General features: G+C 40.9%; 1 protein-coding gene across 1 annotated transcript; it reads left to right on the top strand.

Annotated features, from left to right (window-relative positions):
- Positions 1 to 989: 989 nt before the first annotated feature.
- Positions 990 to 19,271, top strand: LOC306830029 (alpha-2-macroglobulin-like; the record flags this gene model as incomplete). The annotated part of the gene is made up of 36 exons (XM_079353246.1): positions 990 to 1,086; positions 1,181 to 1,361; positions 3,909 to 4,062; positions 4,654 to 4,706; positions 5,060 to 5,080; positions 5,774 to 5,939; positions 6,015 to 6,099; positions 6,189 to 6,339; positions 6,556 to 6,673; positions 6,751 to 6,860; positions 6,944 to 7,111; positions 7,708 to 7,935; positions 8,072 to 8,135; positions 8,849 to 8,994; positions 9,071 to 9,220; positions 9,336 to 9,482; positions 9,583 to 9,670; positions 9,838 to 10,003; positions 10,620 to 10,845; positions 11,291 to 11,417; positions 11,674 to 11,795; positions 12,215 to 12,266; positions 12,382 to 12,465; positions 13,582 to 13,758; positions 14,172 to 14,247; positions 14,658 to 14,814; positions 15,070 to 15,144; positions 15,963 to 16,125; positions 16,207 to 16,397; positions 16,887 to 17,099; positions 17,615 to 17,739; positions 18,210 to 18,300; positions 18,379 to 18,447; positions 18,531 to 18,636; positions 18,980 to 19,020; positions 19,260 to 19,271. The coding sequence occupies exons 1-36, from the start codon at positions 1,001 to 1,003 to the stop codon at positions 19,269 to 19,271; spliced, it is 4,389 nt and encodes a 1,462-aa protein (XP_079209372.1). The 5' UTR covers positions 990 to 1,000.
- Between the last annotated feature and the right edge of the window lie 1,827 nt (positions 19,272 to 21,098).

Below are 21,098 nucleotides of genomic sequence, written 5' to 3'. Positions count from 1 at the left end.
TGAATTATGCCTTCATGTCTCCTCTTCCAAACCCTCTGTTATCGCTTCACACCGTGTTTTTAATTTTGCATGCTGGACTTCGCTCTCCTGAAAGGCATGCCTCTTGTTCCTGTACTTGTGGAGCAATTCCCCAATTTTGGCCAGAAATGTGGGTGTATTACTTTGGTGTTGTAAGTCTGTTTACAATGAAGCATCCCACACAGTTTAAAGGGCAATGTTTCCCTAACTCACCTTAGGCGGATTTTAACAAAATGTGTCTATTAAGCTGTTTTTACTTACAGAAATCTCTAACTTGTCCCAATGATAACAGTTTGTTGTCTCTATATCAACAAACTGTGTCCTCTCTGTCTTCTTGGATTCATTATCAACTTTTTGCAAAACTGTACACATAGTTTATGACTCCATGCAGACAGATTTGTAAACCGTGGGAATTGGTTTTACAAGCAGGTTTTATTTTTGTTATGTGGGGTACAGTCTGAGACAATCTGGGCCAATTTAAAAACCAATTCCTCCCTCCTTTCCGACAAAGCCGACAAGATGCTTAGGTCATGTTGTGTTTACTTATGCAACCCAAAAAAGAAACCTTTGACATGTTCATTTGACATTTTGAGCTTTAGAGACTTAGACTATTATTTTGTTCCATGCTGTAACCATGTGCAAGTCTGCTGTTTAAGCTGGGTTCTTAAGCAATTGTCTTTCAGCTCGTAGAACTGCAGTTTTTTGTACAAAAAGCATCAGCTTTATTTTTCAGCTCCAGTAGTTTTAAGTGAAGTTAAAAAGAATAAATTATTAGATTAGATTATATGTAAATGGAAAGTCTTATTTAATGAAGGCCTTCTGACTGAAAATCAGGACTTTGCTGTTGTCTTTACAGTAAATGATTGACTTAAAAGCTGCCCAGAATTGATGAGTGGTCGTATGTTATTTGGCGGAGAGGTGTGTTGATTTTTGGCAGAGCTTATTTAAGACAGGCCGTCTTTGGTGTTCATCACAGTCAGCCATGGGTCGTCCTGGGGTTCAGACGTTAACATGGACACTGTTTGTCTACCTGAGTTTGATGTGTGTGGATCAAGCAGTGGCAGGGCCGTAAGTTCCCTTTTATTGTTGATAAATTTGATAAAATTCACATTTTTGTTTGATTTTAAGTTTAATACTTTGATGCTCAATTTGTTGTGTGCAGGCAGTTCATGGTCACCATTCCTGCAGTCATCGAGGCTGGAGCTGAAACGCCGTTCTGTGCGAGCCTCTTGAAGCCCAATGAGACCCTGGTGATGACTGTCTCTCTGAGGTCCCTGCAGCAGAATATGACTCTCATGGAGGAAACATCCAGTCAGGAGTTTCATACCTGCATTAAGTTTACGGTCAGCTTCTGATTTTTATTTTTTTTTTGCTGAAATCATCTGTAGAATTTTAAGTAATTTAAACATTGAGCTTTCTCTTCCACACCTGCCATGTCCTGGGGCTCAGCCAGTGAGCTGGTAGATAACTTTAATTCTAAAATCACAAACATTATTGATTCTGTTGCTCCTACTAAGGTGAAGGTTGTCTCTGGTAAGAAAAAATCTCCATGGAGAAATACAACACTTGTAAGAAACGGAAAAAGAGAGTGTCGAAAAACTGATCGCAGGTGGCGTAAATCTAATCTGCAGATTCATTATGACATCTACAAAGAGAGACTTCACGTTTACAATTCACAACTGAGGAATGCAAGGCAATCCTTCTTCTCTGACATCATCAACAGAAACAATAGTAATGCTCGTGCCCTGTTTGCTACTGTGGAAAGGCTAACAAACCCTCCTGTGTCAGTAGCACCTGAATTTCACTCCACCAGGGCCTGTAATACATTTTCCACCTTCTTTACTGATGAAATCCAGAAAATTAGACAACAATGTCAGTAATTCAAAATCAGGATCAGGACATGTGCTGTGTCCATTTAAAAACAATTTAAACATCATGGCACAATTTAATCAACCTTAAAAACCTGGAGGAAATTATACAACAATTAAATTCTTCCTCCTGCTGTCTTGATATCCTGCAAACAGGTTTTTTCAAAAAAGTTTCCTGCGTCATGGCCCCAGATCTATTACAGATTGTAAACATGTCTCTTTCCTGAGGTGTCTTCCCACAGGCACTGAAAACAGCAGTCACAAGCCACTATTAAAAAAGAACAACCTAGACAAGTCAATAATGAACAATTACAGGCCGATATCAAATCTTCCTATTTTAGGTAAAATAATCGAAAAGGCAGTTTTTCAACAGTTAAATAACTTGTTGACATTGAGCAACTGTTTTGATGTCTCCCAGTCAGGTTTTAGACAAAATCACAGCACTGAGACAGCTCTGGTCAAGGTGTTTAATGACATCCATTTAAACACAGACAGTGGCAGAACCTCAGTCTTCGTCTTACTTGATCTCAGTGCCGCGTTCGACACAGTTGACCACAATATATTACTCAACCGACTGGAAAACTTGGTTGGAGTGTCTGGGACAGCACTAAACTGGTTTGAATCCTACCTAAAGAACAGGGACTTCTTCGTGTCTATCGGTAACTTCAAATCTGAGCAAACAAAAATTACTTGTGGAGTTCCCCAAGGTTCAATCCTGGGGCCTCTTTTGTTTAACGTCTACATGCTCCCGCTAGCTCAGATTATAAAAAACAATAAAATAAGTTATCATAACTGCGCAGATGACACACAAATGTATATTACAATGTCACCAGGAGATCATAGTCCTATCAAAGCACTGGGTAAATGCATAGATCAAATCAATGAGTGGATGTGCAAAAACTTTCTCCAGCTTCACAAAGACAAAACAGAGGTTGTTGTTTTTGGAGCAAAGGAAGAGCGACGAAGAGTCAGCACACAGTTAGAGTCAGTTAAACTCAAAACTACAGACCAGGCAAGAAATATGGGCGTGGTGATGGACTCAGACCTCAATTTTAAAAGCCACATCAAGACAATTCCAAAATCAGCCTACTATCACCTGAAGAACATTTCAAGAATTAGAGGACTTATGTCCCAGCAGGACCTGTAAAAACTTGTCCATGCTTTTATCTTCAGTCGTCTCGATTACTGTAACAGTGTCTTTACAGGTCTGCCTGAAACATCAGTCAGACAACTACAGCTGATCCAAAACGCTGCTGCTAGAGTCCTCACCAAAACCAAGAAAATGGATCATATCAGTCCAGTTCTGAGGTCCTAACACTGGCTGCCAGTCTGTCAGAGGATAGATTTTAAAATCCTGCTGATGGTTTATAAAGCGCTTGATGGTTCAGGGCCAAAATACATGAGTGACCTGCTAATTAACTACGAACCGCTCAGACCACTCAGGTCGTCTGGTACAGGTCTGCTCTCTGTCCCCAGAACCAAACATGGAGAAGCAGCCTTTAGTTTCTATGCTCCGTATATCTGGAACAAACTCCCAGAAAACTGCAGGTCAGCTGAATCTCTCAGCTCTTTTAAATCAAGGGTAAAGACTCACCTGTTTACTGCTGCCTTTAACTCAAATGTTTTAATAAAGGTTTTAATCTTTTACTCTGCACTGTAACTTTTAAGTCCTTTTTAAAAGTTAAAATTAATTTTATTTGAATTGTTTTTACTTGAACAAATTTTAAGTTTTAATGATTTCTGTGATTTTTAACTTTTATGTGTATGTATCTTTTCTTTCCTCTGGCATGATGCTTTTGATGTCTTGTATAAAGCACTTTGAATTGCCTTGTTGTTGAAATGTGCTATATAAATAAACTTGCCTTGCCTTTCTTGTAAATTAATCATGATTATTCAAGTAAATATATGGAAACACAAACCAAGACAGTTCGGACAGACATTTTACCAAAGTGTTAGAGAGGGATTTCATGTAGAAGTCCATTGTTTCTCCAGGTGTCAAAGAAAGGTATCCTTCTTTCACAGGCTCCTTCAGTTCAAGATGAAGTCCGGATGTTGGAGGTGCAGGTCCGCGGGGCAACGTTTAACTCAAAAGAAGTCAGAAAAGTTCTGATCAAAGCCTACCAGCCCAGCACATTCATCCAAACGGATAAACCGATCTACCTCCCAGGACAAACAGGTAACGCTGATTAGTTTATGATGATGTGAAGAGAAGGTGGGCAGGATCTCTGTTTGTCTGAAATTATCAAAATATTTTGAGTATAGTTTACCCTCGGTATTTAAAGTGTCTGAGAATCATTTTTAATGATTTATAAATTCAATCAGAAATCCATTTTTATTTTCCAAATCTGAATTATTCATTTGGAAAATTAATTATCAATCTTTAAACCCCTACTGTCGATGAAACTTTTAAAAAAACAACACAATGCCCAAGTATCAATCATACTAATGATGACATTGAGAAATGTCATTGTTTTGTAGTAAACAGGCCTTTACATACAACTTTATGCCAAATTTGAATTTGATGTCGACGACAAGTTTCAAAAAAGTTTTTTTACGGTCAGCAAAAAACAGCTAACTTTGTTTGTTTGTTGTATGGCTTTCAAATGCTTCCTACATAAAATAGATGTTGATGCTTTATTTCTTGACTGACTGATTGAATATTAAGTGAATGCTTGATTGATGACTGACTGATTTATTGATGGTTTGAAAAGAATACTCAGAAGATTAAATGTTTTAACTTCATGATATCTCTTTGCACATTCCTCAGTGAATTTCAGAGTCGTCTCTCTGGACAGCAAGTTGAGACCTGTCAATCGCTTGGTAAGAGTGTAAACAGCTTTTTCCTGGATTATTAGATTTTATTCATCTAAATATAGAACCAGATCAGGCCGATTACCAATCTTTAAATGGATTTACTGAAACAGTTAGATGTGATTTATTGTTCAGTCAACGTAAAATTGTTTAGCAGTTTGGTCCTGAAACTCACAAGAAAGCCAAACTATGATTATGATAGAAGACTCTTAAAGAGTGGACATGAAGAAAAAAAAAATCAGAGTGTTTTGTAATGAATTAAAAAGAATGATTTTCTATGGAAAGGTAAAAGTTACTCAAAAGGACACTGGCAACAATGACAGAATCAAAATATCCTCTAATGCATCTTTCTTTTTTCACAGTACACTGTCATTGAAATTGAGGTAAGACAATATCTACTCACCTTTTTTGATGTTGTATCAGGACCTGTTTCACAAGAGTATTACACACTAACCTGTGCAAACATGTCAAAAAGACAACGTCTTATTCACAAATCATGCAAAGTGTTCCCTTGACACTGAGCTGCAGAGCGAAAAGCGTCTCAATAAGCCGGTGTTTTTCTATAATTAAAATGAGCTGTCATTTGGGAGAGAAGTTGGTCCCATTTTATGCAAAAATAATCTAGTTCCCAAACACATCTGCAGGCGGCCACACGTTTATCGTGAAGTAAAAACCACCTGTTGAGAGTTGGTGGAAGCTGCACCGAAACATTTATGAGACAGTCGTAAACTTTATTCATGAGGAAAACAATTCCACCTCTGTGTGCTTTGTATATGTGTTCTGTTAATGGGACGTTGACTAGACTTTTGATTATTTTAACAGTTGTTAAACCGTTTTTGGCTGTCAGCATCTCCACGCTTCATCCACATGTACAGAGACATCCTTCAGCTTTTAGGCACAAGAATGCATTAATTCTTTAAATTAAAGTGAAACTCAGTTTACATTTTTTTACTTTTATTCCAAATGTCGTCAAATATTTCGAAAAGGATCAACAACAAGCAGTTTGGTCCAGGCTTAATTCTGTTTTGAATACACGTTTCTCCTGTATTTTAATTTTGCACCTTCGTCATATACAGGATTCAGCCAACAACAGGATTGGACAGTGGTTACAAAAACAATCCAATGGGAAAATATTGCAGCTGTTTTACTCCTTAAACTCTGAGGCTCGTGAAGGAACCTACAGTGTCATTGTGTCGATTGGGGATGAGAAAATTGTTCACAACTTTAAGGTGGAGAAATACGGTGAGTTATTTCGCTTCATACCTTCTATTTCAATATGTTTGTCTTGAAGCAATAATAAAATGTTTTTGTCTGCAGTTTTGCCGAGATTTGAAGTCAAAATAGATGCAGCTGGTGAAGTTAGTATCGGACAAGAAGACATCAAAGTTGTAGTTTGTGCAAAGTAAGTCAAGCTTCTTTCATTCGTTCACTCTTAAACAAACTAACAGAAAATGTCTCCATTCAAACACCATGTTTAATTTGTCTATGTAGATATACATACGGGCAGCCTGTCCCAGGAAATGTTAAAATTGAGATGCACCGACCTCTCAGTCGCTATTATACAAGGACCTTTGACGTCACCCCTGATAATCCAGATCGTGTCCCTGAGATAACACCCCCATCTCACATGGAGATAAAACAGGTAGAGTCTGCTGGAACCTTACATGCATTACTTGACATTCAACATACTGCATACTACTAAATACAGAAGAAAGTATATAAAGGCTCCTGTCTTATCATTCCAAAACAAAGAACAGAAGATTGTTTTCCAGCTTGAACCAAGCTTCAACAAAACTGGAGACTGAACCTCAATGTCCTTATTTTGATTTTAATTAGTCTGTTAAATTAAACTTTTTAGGCGGATAAGACCGGCTGTGCAACTTTTCTTATCAAGATGTCAACTTTCACAAAACTTGACCAAAAAGTGCTTCGAGATTCACTGCAACTCAAGGCCAGCGTGGAGGAGGAGGGAACAGGCAAGTGTCAATCTTGTTTTGAAGTCCATTCATTGTTTATATCTTTATGAGCTTTAACACTGAGGCTTCTTGTACAGGTATTGCACTCCATAATCAGAAGAGACTTGATATATCCTACGTCATCGGAAAGGTTTTCTTCATTGACACACCCAAGATTTACGACAAAGGATCAGATGTGGAGGGAAAAGTAAGTTCACGCTCACTCGTGCATCAGATCCTGAGCACAGTCTCAGCTTTTCGTTTAGTCATGCAACTTTGTGCTTTTAACAGGTCAAAGCTGTGACTTACGACGACACGCCCATCCCTGGCATGAAGGTGCACTTGTTTGAGGGAGAGAGGTGGTCGTCACGTCTGCTGCAGAATCTCACAACTGACAGTGAAGGTGTCGCAGCTTTCACGATCAGCACAGCTGAGTTTAAACACGACATCCAGCTTCTTGTAAGTACGATGTGAAACTGCACTAGAAACTAAGACAACATCAAAACACACAAAGGTTTAGACCTAAATGATCAATACGCTGCTACTGATCATCTCTATGCACAAATATCTGCTTCAGACTGGATTTTGGCGTCTTATGAACAGGAATGTACAGCTTTCTGTTTTGTCGGGTTGATCGATCGTGTTGGTTGGGATTTGGTTTCTTTGCAGGGAAAAAGTCGAGAACAGAATATGTGATGTACATACTTCTGTTACACCTTTTAGGGATCTGTATGTTCATATAGACGCAAACAAGACATCAATCTGACATCACTACACACATACTCCCATGTTGTCATAGTAAGTTACACAGAGGGTTGTGAAGCTGTATACTGAGTTGTTTTAGACTCTGCAGCATATTATTTCATCATAGTTTTCATGAACCTGAAAACGATGTTACTTTAAATGAACAGGTTTACATTATAAACCCAAAATGATGTGAAGTGAGTATTATTTCAGAGGAGAGGGTGGGAACTCAAACTGAAGTTATTCTTTGTTGAACTTGGTTGAAGCTCAACACTCATAGGTTCATTTCTCAACTTCACCCCACGATCTAGGTAAGCAGCAAACCCTCAGTGAGATACGATGGGCATCGATCTCCGTACTACCAAACCGGAGAGCACACGCTGACCTCGGTCAAAGCTTTTGCTCCAGAAACTAAAACAATCAGCTCCCTGGAGGTGAAGAAAAACGATCAACCACTTGCCTGTGATACAGAAGCAGAAATCTTCATCCGTTTCGTTGTAGTCGGAGAAGCTCAAGGCTCTGCTGATGTCATGTATCTGGTGGGTGAACTGTTTGGAAGTCTATTCATGTTCTTCTGACAAACAAGAAAAGCACAGTTTGTAATCTGCCGTAATAAGAATGAGGTGTCACTGTGAGAGAGCATTACTTATTCAGTGTGTCTTTTAAACCCCACAGGTCTTATCCAGAGGAGCCATTGTATGGCAAGGATTCAAACAAGTTGAAGTCCAAGATAAATCAGGTATTAAAAGACTGGCTTGAATCAGGAACTTTCTGTCCACGAAGGCCCAGTATGTAACCATTTGTCTCACCTCTGTTTAAAGAGTTCTTCACTGGAGAGAGAGGGAGGCAGGATTTCATATCTTTTTGTATAACCCAGAGGTTATTCACTCGACAAACACAAACTGAACTTTGTTTTAAGGCTGCTGGAAACCTAAACGCACAAAAGCCATGTTCCTCTGTAATACAGGGTCTCCTGTGCACAAGAGGGGGGGCGTCTAAAAATCTCAAAATTCCACTGTTGTGAACATTGTTAGCTTTTAATGTAGTGGTTTTATTTGAATAATTATCCATAATCCATACAAACATGAATTCAATAACCCAGTGATGACTGGAGCCGAGGTGGGGCCCAAAAACATGACGGGGGCCCCTGGGAAGGCTGGACAAAAGCAATGCACACCACTTTTCCCTGTTTGCAACACATGGCAAATAATTTTATAATTTATAATAATAATAATTTATAATAATTTAAGGACTTTCAGGAACACAAAGAAGTTTCACTTCGTTGACAACAAACTGAAAAAAAACTTTCTTACAGCTAATCTTTAATATAAGTTTTAAAAATATAGGATTTCTTATCAATGCAGCAAAAGTTTCTGCAACCATGAACTTGAGAAAGTATCGGCTCTGCACAGGGTATCCTGTTAACCATTCATATATTTCTGTCTGTTTCAGTGACTGAGGGCGAGATGTCCTTCAAGTTCAGAGTGTCCCCTGAGATGTCTCCAGACGTCCAGGTTGTGGCTTACGCTGTCCTCCCCAGTGAGACGGTGATCGCCCACAGTGCTGACTTCTCCACTGAGAAGTGCTTCACTCACAAGGTCAGTGTGTTTTGTCTCACAGACTTTGCTTCTTAAACACTTTTACTGTGTCCCACTGACAGTTTTTCTTTGTCAGGTGTCACTGGAGTTTTCTCCATCCTCGGCTGTCCCAGGAGAGGAAAACATCCTGAAGTTGACGTCCCATCCTGACTCTCTGTGTGGACTGAGCGCTGTCGACCAGAGCGTCCTCATTAAAGAGCCCGGGAAAACTCTGGACGCAGAAAAGGTAAATGCTTCAATAAACCAAGTGTCTATTAGTCTCAATCAAGAACCAGGGGACTCTCTTCAACATGGCAGATTTGTCCCCTGTTGGAAACTCATTCAGCTGCCTTTCTTTTCAGATATTTAATCTGTTACCAGTCAGAAAATCTACACATATTCCATACTCAGCTGAAGACCCTTTAGAGTGCCTGACAGTGAGATCAAAAAGATCTATCATGCCACATCGCCCACGGCGTGCCACAGATGATGCTTACAATGTTTTCCAGGTAATTCTTATGAAATGTTTGAAATATTAAAAAAACAAACAAAAAAAAGGTTTTATTTAATACATTTTCAGTGAGTTTCCTTTGTTGATGTTTTATCTAGAGTGTTGGGCTGAAGATGGCAACCAATTTGTTTATTCGGACGCCACCGTGCCTCATCTATAGAGGAGAAGAATACCACCGGGGCTATGGTGACTTTTTGTCTTTCATTTATCATACTGTACTTGCTCGTTGACTTTGTCATTGAGAGGTATTGTTGTTTTCTTTGCAGCTGTTTGATAAAGAGCCACTCAGAAGCTGAAGCTGCTTATGATTTTAATAACGTGTTCTGATTAAATATTTTCTGGTTCCTATACAGGATATAGAGTTTACGACATGGAGATGGTTCCTACTATGGCCAGGATGGGCATGGCTGGTGCTGGAGGTGCTGGAGGTGGTGGAGGCGGTCATTCTAATGAGGGAGTTGTAGAGACTGTCCGCAGTTTTTTCCCTGAGACTTGGATTTGGGACCTTGTGGAAGTTGGGTGAGCTTCTATCACACAACTGGCAAAATGTCCCAAAGCGTTTCTACCTTTTACACATGATTGTATGCAGTGACACCTGCAGGATTACATTTTATAGCATGCACTTCACAATAAGCACTACAAAAGTTTTGATGTGATTTCAGTAGCTCATTATGTTACACCAGAGATTCCCATTGAAAGCCGTCCTTCTATGTGGTGAGTGGACCGGCTAAAGACTGCACCTCGAAAACCTAAAGGAGAGAGGAACCAAAATTCAGTTCAGACAAAACAACATGCTGGAATGTAACTATTAAAAAACATAAATCTAAGGGCGAGCTCAGGCTGTATAGAGAAGATTTGAGCTTCTTAACACAGTTTAGGTCTTATTTACTGTACCAAGCAGGATCACGTCAGCCAATCAAAGAAAAGAGACGAGAACTTGATAAAAATGGATTGACTTAAGAGTTGTTTGTTGATCCATCCTACACTGCTTTGATGCTGATGAACTGGTTGTCATCAGGTTTGAAAGCACTGTGCAAACTGGTAATGCTGTTATTCAGAGTGACACTTGATGTAATGTTTCCTGATTTCTTCAAGTCATAATGCAGACCTGTGTTCATTATTTTTTCTGCTTCAGGGAGACTGGAACAAAGGATGTGCCCGTCACTGTCCCTGACACCATCACCACCTGGGAGACGGAGGCTTTTTGTTTGTCACCTCAGGGTTTTGGTTTAGCTCCTCGTAAAGAGCTCACCGTCTTCCAGCCTTTCTTCCTGGAGCTCAGCCTGCCTTACTCCATCATCCGAGGCGAGAACTTTGAGCTGAAGGCGACCGTCTTTAACTACCTGTCCAGCTGCATCATGGTAACCAATGTTTATAGTCAGATTATGCTGTGGCATCCCTTCTGCAGTGAGACAAACATTTTAATCTTCAAGAGCCCCCGGTCACCTGGAGTTTACCCCCGCTGCACTGAGAGGATCCTGTTTTCATCTTTTTACTGAGTTTAACTATAAATATTAAAAAAATATGAGGTAATGTGAAGGGGTTAAAGTAAATAGTTAGTTGAAAATACTCCATTAAAGCAGATATAGCTTCAGGACTACAACAACGTACTTGTGTCTCTTAACTTCCTGAAATCAGTTAAAATAATGTCAACAAAAACCTTTGACACCCGCAGTCACAATCAACTTTATTTTCTGGATGAAAAGCTTATCGATGTCATTATGAAGAGCTTGTTTGGATCTTTTTTTAGATCAATGGTTGTTTGCGTTTTGAACATGATAAAATACAGTTGTCTCTTTTCAACAGGTCACTGTGACTCCAGCCCCCTCCTTGGATTACACGCTCACCCCCCTCTCTGGTGACCAGTACACGTCATGTTTATGTGCCAACGAGCGCAAGACCCTCAGCTGGATCATGGATGCCACAGCTTTAGGTGATGGTCAAGTCTATTTGTGTTTGTTTTTAAACTGTTTGTTTTCACTCATGCACTCTGAAAATGTTGAGTAAATGTCAGACCAAGCCGCTCAAAAACAATTTTATACTCATCGTCACCATTCTCCTAAAAAACCCTACAAACTAGTATATAAAGTTACCTTTTTGCCGACACTGAAATGGATTTAAAGTTGTTCTCATACAAGTGTAAACAGGCTGTCTGGCATATTGTTGATAATGTTCTCACTTTGTTTCAGGGGTTATGAACGTGTCTGTGACTGCTGAGGCTGTGGCGTCTCACACTTCATGTAACAATGAGATTGTGAGCGTGCCGGAGAGAGGCCGCGTCGACGTGGTCACAAAATCCCTCATTGTAAAGGTTTGTACCTTACAACACAATGAAAAAGGATCTCTAACTCATACAGAGAAACTTCAACTGATGTACCAGTATGTTATTAATCGACGCACTCACCCTGCTTTTACTTGGGTCAGGCGTCTTCAACAGCATTATTTTTGTATTTGAAAAACTTGACAACTTACAGTATTCAAGTCATACTATTTTTGTGTGATCCTGCAGAGCGATCAGTCACTGTTTACGTTTATTTGAAGGATTAGTTAGTCTTTAACACTAATGAATACAGTGTCTAATTTAAAGCAGCGTTTATGCATCATAGCACCAGGCTATAAAAAGAGACTGGACATGACATTGAGATCAGCTTTTCTTTTCTGTAGTATCACAGTATTATCATTAGCATCTCATGCTAAATATGTGCAAGTGACATCATTTCTGCTCCTCAGGCTGAAGGAACCGAGGTGATCAAGACCCACAACTGGCTGCTCTGTCCCAAAGGTCAGTGTGGAAAAAACAAAAGATTCTTCCCCACATCATCATGTCGGTCTTTTTGAATTTTATTCTGAGTCCTCGTTTTGTTCTTCTCTGTAAAGGATTTGTTTTGTGTTTACAGATGAGACTTTGACAGAGGAAGTCGAGATATCGCTCCCTGAGAATGTGATCCAAGGATCTGCCCGTGCTCTTGTTTCAGTCCTGGGTAAACTGATGATTTCTCTTTGCTGCAGTGGAGTGATTGTCTTCACAGCTATTAACAGACTTCAATGTGTGGCTTTGTCCTGAAAGGATTTATGGACCTTGGTATTCATGGTGTTTATAAAGAGCGAAGTAATAAAGGTGGCGGAAAGATCAATGAACCTCAGTCACCAATCTTTCTTAGAAGACATTTCTGCTCAACTCATTGAACAGTTTTTTTTTTTTAGATAATTTTGGCATTCCCCAACATTTTCTTATCTGGGATTTGTTGCTGTAGGTAAAGACAAAATCAACAGTCAAGACTCAGAAGTTTACTTGCACACATCTAAGTGCTGAAACGTCCTTATCTAATCAAATACCCAAACATCCAGAATATAAATCTCTGTGCTATATAAGCCACAGTCTGCCACTCGGAGAGACCCCCAAAACAAATGATGACACTATCTTCCTTAGTGGTGAATCTGATAGGTCAAAGTTCACAACGTGCAGCTGTGTATCCCAGCATGCTACACTGGTTTATTGGTCACACAGGTATACAGAAAATGACGCAGCACCCCGAGATGACAAAATAGGTTTAATAGTATATTAGATAGGACTCAAATGTATACAACTTGTATTAAATCAGAACTGTTTGTCTAACTTACAAATGAAATGATGAATGCAAACTAAGAACTTCAGTCTAAAATGTCTTTGCTAAGTCAACAGTAAGAAGTTCCCTTCAAACACAGATATTAATATACCACTCTGCCACTCGTTCAGTCATTTAACAGGAGAAAGTTTTAGCACAGATAAACCCTCCAAATGTTTCAATTCTGACTCCATATGTTTCTAACTTCTGTCACTTTCACCCTCAGATTTCAGATGAAATGATTTGATTTCTCTTCAGCTGGCATATAAACACTCTAATGTGGTACAACTCCTTCCGACTGTTTGTAGATTTTCTTTTTAGCTGAGGAAAAATCCCAGATAAGAAACCTTTGGTGAATGTGAAAACTGTGTAGGTGGGTTTTCTTTTTTCATGAGACCCAGTGTTGCTGATCTGCTAAACTTTTAACCATTTACAGTCAAATTGAAAGTGTCCACAATTGCAGCAATGAATGAAGTCTGTGTTTTTGTTCAGGTGACATCCTGGGCCGAGCTCTGAAGAACCTGGACGGGCTGCTGCAGATGCCATATGGATGTGGCGAGCAGAACATGGCTCTTCTGGCCCCGAACATCTACATCCTCCAATACCTGAAGAACACACAGCAGCTGACCCCGGCCATCATGGAGAAGGCTGGCAACTTCCTGACCAGTGGTGTGTATCTGTTGTTTTCTTAGGAATGCAAAAAATAAAATAATTAGTCAGTCTCCTCCATCTTTCAACTAACCTCATCGTTTTTACTTACTTAGAACAAATGTTGCATGATGTGTTAAAAACAAAAGATTCCTGCAGTTAGGATAGTTGTACAGATGCAATAGAAGCTTCGTCTCCAAATGGTTGTCATAGTAACATCCCATTTGCAACCAATAAAGAAACAAACCTAATCAAAAAAAAATCTTGAATTCAAGAAGAGCTCATATACTGAGGGACATAACGAAACGTCAGCATCACCTCCAACTTCCTTTCTGTGAATCTTCCTGAATATTTCCCGTCGTGTTCTCACATCAGCTCACCTGTTGAAAGTGTTCAGTGCAGTCAATCGGTTTTCATCTGTGATTGTTTAACAGGCTACCAGAGACAGCTGAACTACAAGCATCATGGAGGAGCTTACAGCACATTTGGAAGTGGATCAGGGAACACTTGGTGAGAACATTACTGAATCCTATCCACATGTTCTGTGTAGACAAATGTTTCTATTTCTCCATTATGCATTCAGGTTGTTGTTGTGAATGTCTAATCTAAGTAAGGTTAAGATCCTTGTATGGTTGGATGTAGTGCAGAACAGACACTCTTTCAGTGTTTAATTTCAATTTAATTTCTTCAGCTGCATTATGGATCTTTTGATACTACTCAGAGACATGGAAATAAATGTTTAAGCCCCTTGTTGTTGTTACTTCTCTAGAGAGACAGGAAATGTAAGGGGATGTTGTGCACCAAACAAAGGCAGGATTGGGAGTAAAGAGGTTCATTATCCAGAATAAACTAACACCCTGCAGCCAATCAGAATCAAGTCTTCACTTAGATGTTGGTGTAACTTTGTTTCATGTTCTCAGGCTGACGGCTTTCGTGCTGAGATCCTTCGCCAAAGCACAGTTGTTCGTCTTCATCGACCCAGAAAAGATTTCAGAGTCAAAGTCTTGGCTGGTGAGCAAACAGCAGGAACATGGATGTTTCCAACAGTTGGGGAAACTCTTCAACAACAGAATGAAGGTAAACACAAACTGTCTGTGTAGAAATGACAAACCAGTCAGCTCTGTGGGTCAAATTTAAAAAAAAAAAAAGGCTTTATCGGCACATATTTATATTTCCAAGGTGAAAATGATTCTGTTAATAGATACGGAAGAGCTGATTTGTTTCATATCTTATCAGCTTAGAGAAAACTGTGTGCAGAATTGTAATTTTGATTAAACCTTAGTGTTATTGTATCGTTGGACATCCCTGTTACCGTTTGCTTTCTCTCTTCAGGGCGGCGTCTCTGATGAAGTGACTCTCAGTGCGTACATCACTGCTGCCTTCTTGGAGATGAACTCGTCTGTTAATGTAAGTACAGACTTGTTCAACAGCTTTGTTGTGTGTGTTATATTATAGAGGTAAAACAACAACGTCACACTGAATTAGAAAGAGGAGTCGAGGGGCGTTGAGAATGCCCAAATTAAAATCTTAAAGAAAGTGTAGGTGACTACAGCTGATGTGTGCTGTCAATGATTTAACCAATCAGAGAGCAGTAGAGCACCAGGAGCTGCAGCATGTGCTTCACTAAAGAGACACATTCAGAACAAACAGAGGTTTGAGCTTTCTGTCAGGACAAACGGTTCCATCAAAAACACAAAAAGAAGCTCTGGACAGCCAAAGTGAAAGTCAGTCAGTGAAACGGCTTTAACTTATTCTGCTGACTGTTTACCTTTTGTGCCGTTCATCTCTGGAGGCTGATGTGATTTGTATCTCGCAAACTTTTAATTTGTTCTTCACTTAACCATGAAAATAAGAGACGGGTAAGTCTGGACACGTCTTCCAGGTTTTCTTTATCCAGGTCATTTCGGCATTTACCCAAATCCAAGATGATCAGTCCTTCACTAGCCAGCATGTCGTATTTTTCTGCTGTTCTTCCCAATTAAAGCATTAATGCATGCTCACTGCAGTCGATGTGCAGGAGGACCGTCAGACGTGCAGATATTAGCATGTCTATAGACAGGGGCAGAAATGAGCAGTGCTCATTGGTACCATTTCAGTGACGCACAGATGACTCTTTATTAAAACAAGATTATTTTAAATGTCAGAGTTTTGACGTCACATTTTAATTTATTTATTACGATGATTACTTCCTTATCAGATCATGTGGCTTCTTAAACGTGTTGCAGGATCCTGTGGTGAAAAGCAGCCTGTCCTGCCTCAGGGAGTCCATCAGTGACCTCAGCAACACCTACGCCACCGCTCTGCTGGCGTACGTCTTCACCCTGGCAGGTGACATGGAGACCCGTGCTCACCTTTTGAGACACCTTGACACAGTTGCAATACAAAAAGGTGAGTCTTCCCCCTCAAGGAAACCCTTCTGGTATCGTAGCTCTGACAGTATAGCTCACCATGAGTGTGTTTGTGTTTCAGGAGGTTACCTCCACTGGTCTCAGAGCGCAACAGACACCTCCTCCTCTCTGTCTGTGGAGATCAGCTCTTATGTGCTGCTGGCCAAACTCAGCATCTCTTCTCCCACTGCTGAAGACCTGGGATACTCCACACGCATCGTCAGATGGCTGACCACTCAGCAGAACTATTATGGAGGCTTCTCCTCCACACAGGTAACCCTGAAATAGAGTCAAAGTGAACTTTTTTAGAAGAGAAATACTTTACTAAAAATGTTCTCAGACAAGCCTGTGACTCAACTAGAAACTCTTTTTATAAACCAAGTTAGCCAACATAAATTTGATTGTACACAAATGCATCAGGTAGAGAAGAAGGAAAGTACAGTTACAAAACATCTAAAGTCGTTTGTTTTCTTTAAATGTATTTTCTATAGTTTTAGTTGTTTCTGGTGTTGCTTTTGTCAGCCATCTGTGGACATAAAATTTGAACTCCTCCATGAACAGTGTCTTAAACTTATAAACTCATTTTCTTACCTGCTTTTTAGAAATATATCTTATGTAGCCCTGTTGATTCAGCAGTTATGGTGTTAATGCTTTTGTTCCCAGAGGCAAAGACACCTTTCATCATCATCGAGGTTAAGTCTGCATTTCCTCCTGTAAATAAAGCCTTCATAACAAATACTACTGATCTCGTGTTTGTCGTAGGACACAGTGGTGGCTCTCCAGGCTTTGGCTCTCTACTCCACCCTGGTGTTCAGTCCAAAAGGTTCCAGCAGGGTGACGATCCAGTCTCCCAGCATGCAGCTGTTCTTCGACGTGAACCAAGAAAACAAGCTGCTCTACCAGGAGCAGGTGCTGCAGGGCAGGGCCGAAAAGTACAGCCTGCAGGTGAAGGGAACGGCGTGTGCTTCAGCGCAGGTCAGTAAACGTGTAAACAAATTGTTGCTGATAACACTAATAGAATCGTCTTGAGGGTCCAGGTGAACATGTGGTATGTTTTATTTCTGTCTCCACTGTGACCCATTCACAAAACACTATCTGTCCTGTAAAGGGAGAACATAAGTTTTAGGTTCACTGCTTCTGCAGCTTTGACTCTGCTGCAGGAGGATTTGTCTGGGGGAGCGGGTCTCTAAAATGTGTTAAAAAGTAGATTGAAGATGCATCAGGTTGTAGATATGTAGATATGTGTTTCTGTCTTACACCAGCACACTTTTAGGAAAGAGCTTCTAAATCTCAATGAGGCTTTACTGTTTAAATAAACTTGAAGACAAAATGTGATTTTCCCAATATTTCACATGGGATCCATTTAAAGTCAAATATCGCAGCAAGTTTCTCACAGTAACAGTACATGTTTAGCTTTCACAAGCTGCAACGAAAAAAACTTTCAGCTTCAGGTGAGAAGAGTTGAAGATCTTTCTAAACTTGTTTTCCAGATTTCTCTTCACTACAACATCCCAACTCCAACTGCTGTCAGCACGTTGATGGTGAATGTCGAACCAGAAGCTGACTGTGGCAGCGCCTCTAACAGACGCAGGCTTTCCCTGAAATTCAAGAGCTTGTAAGTTTGTAAGTTTGTAAGCTTGTAAGTTTGTCTACACAAACTGGAGCCAATTTGGCTCCAATTGAATACAAATACTATACTAAAACTTAAAAATTCTACATCAGGCTTTGTTGCCCCGTCTCTGAAATACCTCGATGGCTGCACAGCCTGCAGGGTGTATCATAGTGAAACGCCTTACTGACTGCTGTAGTAAACGGTGCCTGATATTTGCAGCAGCACCCAAATTGTCCTCTTGTCCCTCACTTATTATAGGATGTAAAATAAAATGTATACATATACTCTTGAAATAAACTGTAATGTTGAGAACAAATGAAAGGACGCATCTTATGGTCAATGACTGATTTTGACTTCCAAACATCAGTCTAATCATGTCTTTGTTGTCAGGCCAATAACTGTTGTATGAAGGAGCTCACAGTGCACTGAGTACAGGATAAGTCCCTGTGTAACTAATTTACTGCTGTGTACAGATACAGCGGAGCGGAGAGCAATACAAACATGGTGATCCTGGACATCAAAATGCTCTCTGGATTTATCCCAGACCCAGAGTCTTTGAAGAAGGTCAGTTACACCTCATTGTTAACCTGAGAGATGATGATGTCGTCATGATGGTGATAATAATTTGCTGTCTCCTCACAGCTCAAACGCGCCCTGCTGGTGGATCGTGTGGAAGAAAAGAAAGATCATGTTATGGTTTATTTTACGGAGGTGAGAGGAGTCAAAGTGAGAAATAATAAGTAATGCTCCGCACATTAGTTTCTAATAATATCGTCTGTTTTCTTTCCTAATAGTTGCCGAAAGACACCCCCATCAATCATGAATTAAAGCTCATTCAGAAGCTCTCGGTGCAGAACTTAAAGCCAGCTGTCGTCAAGATCTACGACTACTACCAGCCAAGTGAGCTAAAATTACATTCTTTAAAGACAAAGGCTGTGGTGTTTAGCAGACAGAGTCAGGGTTTGAGCATGAAGTACCTTATCTGTAAGTCTGAAAAGTCACTGCTGTTCCAGGTTGGACTGTGTAACTCAAAGTCAGTGGTAGCCAGAGTCTCATTATAATAGCACAGCTGTCTGCTTCACAGTAAAATAAAAGTACACTTATAGCATGCAGAGTTGTTAAGGCCTGAGGGAGAAATGGGGTTCTTTGCAGAGATGAGCCAAGATTGCGAGGTGTTTTCCTCCACGATCTCTTAATTCAGTAATTTGCTTTTCATTGGTTTCTTCTTCCTTTTTCCTCTCAGGTGACCAGGCTGAGACACAGTACATCTACCCTTGTGTGCAGGTAACAATGTATGAGTGGCTTTCTTTCCAAAGCCATACACATGAAGATCACACACACATCAGCTAATTTAACAGTAAATTTACTTGGGGGCTATTTGGAATAAGTCTGAGTAAAATCAAAGTCTAAATGTCATTTAGTCCTTTTGGAGAAAAAATATTGAGCCCAAGTTTAAAAAAATAAGATGTGTACAAGTGTTAAAAAAGAAAAAAGACTCATTTCATTGTTATTTTCCTTTGCAGGCTGAACACTGATGCTGTCTCAATGTTTCCATTAATATTCTAAATAAATCTCCATTTTATTCCAAGTTACATGTGGATTGTGTTATTTGTCTGCTTGAGTGTGTTTATTTTGTTATACCCGTATTCATTCACACTTCTCACCTGTGCGCCGACGTGAGTGGCCGCACATTCAGTAGCTCCGTACTGTCTTGATATGTTATTCGTTTGTTTTGGCTCTGTGCCAACTTCTACTTTTATAGTTTTTATAGTACACTTTCAGTGTATAACTTTATGTATCCTATGGATACGTTTTCGTGTTTTCGCGGAAATAGCAGCGGAAAACTTTCTTATTCAAGGGAGACGCTGCTCTCACTCCGGACAGCGGGACAAGCCGGCATCGTTCACCCGATACCAGAGGAGCTGAAACGGCAATACAGAGGCTGTAGAGCAGGCGCTAGGCTAAAGGCTAGGCTAGCGGCTAAGCGATGGAGGTACAAGCCCTCGGTTCCGGCGATAGTTATGGGGAACGTAAACTGTCTAACCAACAAGACAGACGAGCTGGCTGCTCTCGTTAGGAACAACCGGACATTTAGAGAGTGCAGTTTAATGTGCTTCACAGAAACCTGGCTGACTCAAAACACCCCGGACGCTAACGTGGATCTACCGGGTTTCACTACAGTGAGAGCGGACAGAGACACGAGACGCAGCGGCAAACGGAAAGGAGGAGGACTCGCGCTGTTTATTAACAACAGATGGTGCCACCATGGACATGTTACTGTGAAGGAGGCAACGTGCAGCAAAGACATTGAGCTGCTGGCGGTAGGTCTCCGTCCTTACTACATGCCCAGGAAGTTCTCCCACGCCATTGTTGTTGTTGTTTACGTCCCCCCGCGAGCACACGTCGAGACTGCGTGTGACATCATCCACTCGAACATCTCAAGATTACAAACACTGCACCCTGATGCTTTCATTGCCATCTCAGGGGACTTTAACCATGTTACATTGAACTCCACACTACCGGACTTTCACCCGTTTGTAAGCTGTCCCACCAGGAAGAACAGGACAATAGACCTCCTGTATGCAAACGTGAAGGACGCCTACACTGCCACCTCCTTACCACCTCTGGGGAAGTCCGATCACAACCTGGTCCTACTCAAGCCACAGTACAAGACTAAGATCCAGAGACAACCGGTAACAACACGCACCTTCAGAAAGTGGTCTCCCGAGGCAGAGGAGGCTCTCAGAGACTGTTTTGAGACCACTGACTGGAGTGCCCTGCAAGAGACTCATGGTGATGACATTGAGGGGGGTCACACACTGCACAACTGACTACATGAACTTCTGTATGGACGTTGTGGTTCCCACTAAAACTGTGCGCTGCTTCCCGAACAACAAGCCCTGGATCACCAGCGATGTCAAGGAGATCCTTAACAGGAAGAAAAGGGCATTCAAGGAGGGAGACCAGGCAGAGCTGAAGCGTGTGCAGGGGGAACTCAAGGTAGACTCCGAGAGGCAAAGGAGGAGTACAGAAGGAAGGTAGAACAGAAGCTGCAGCAGAACAACATGAGGGAGGTCTGGGAGGGCATGAAAACCATCACAGGCTGCAAGAGGAAAAACAACAATGCAGAAGATGGGGACCCTGAGAGAGCAAACCAGCTCAACTTGTTTTTTAACAGGTTTGACAGCCCCTTCGCTGCAGCCAGTGCCTGTCCCCCCAGCACCCCTCTACACACCCCTTCCCCCCCTCTCACTCCCCCCAACACCTCCACCAGGACAAACACATTCTCCAGAGACAATCCATCTCCCCTCCCCCCCACCATCACCAGAGACCAGGTGAGCAAGGAGCTGAAGAGACTCCGC

The sequence above is a fragment of the Symphodus melops genome, assembly GCF_947650265.1.
Source record: "Symphodus melops genome assembly, chromosome: 10".
In the NCBI taxonomy this organism is placed as follows: Eukaryota; Metazoa; Chordata; class Actinopteri; order Labriformes; family Labridae; genus Symphodus; species Symphodus melops.
The sequence above is the reverse complement of the archived record's forward strand: the minus strand, read 5'-3'. Positions and strand labels throughout refer to the sequence as shown.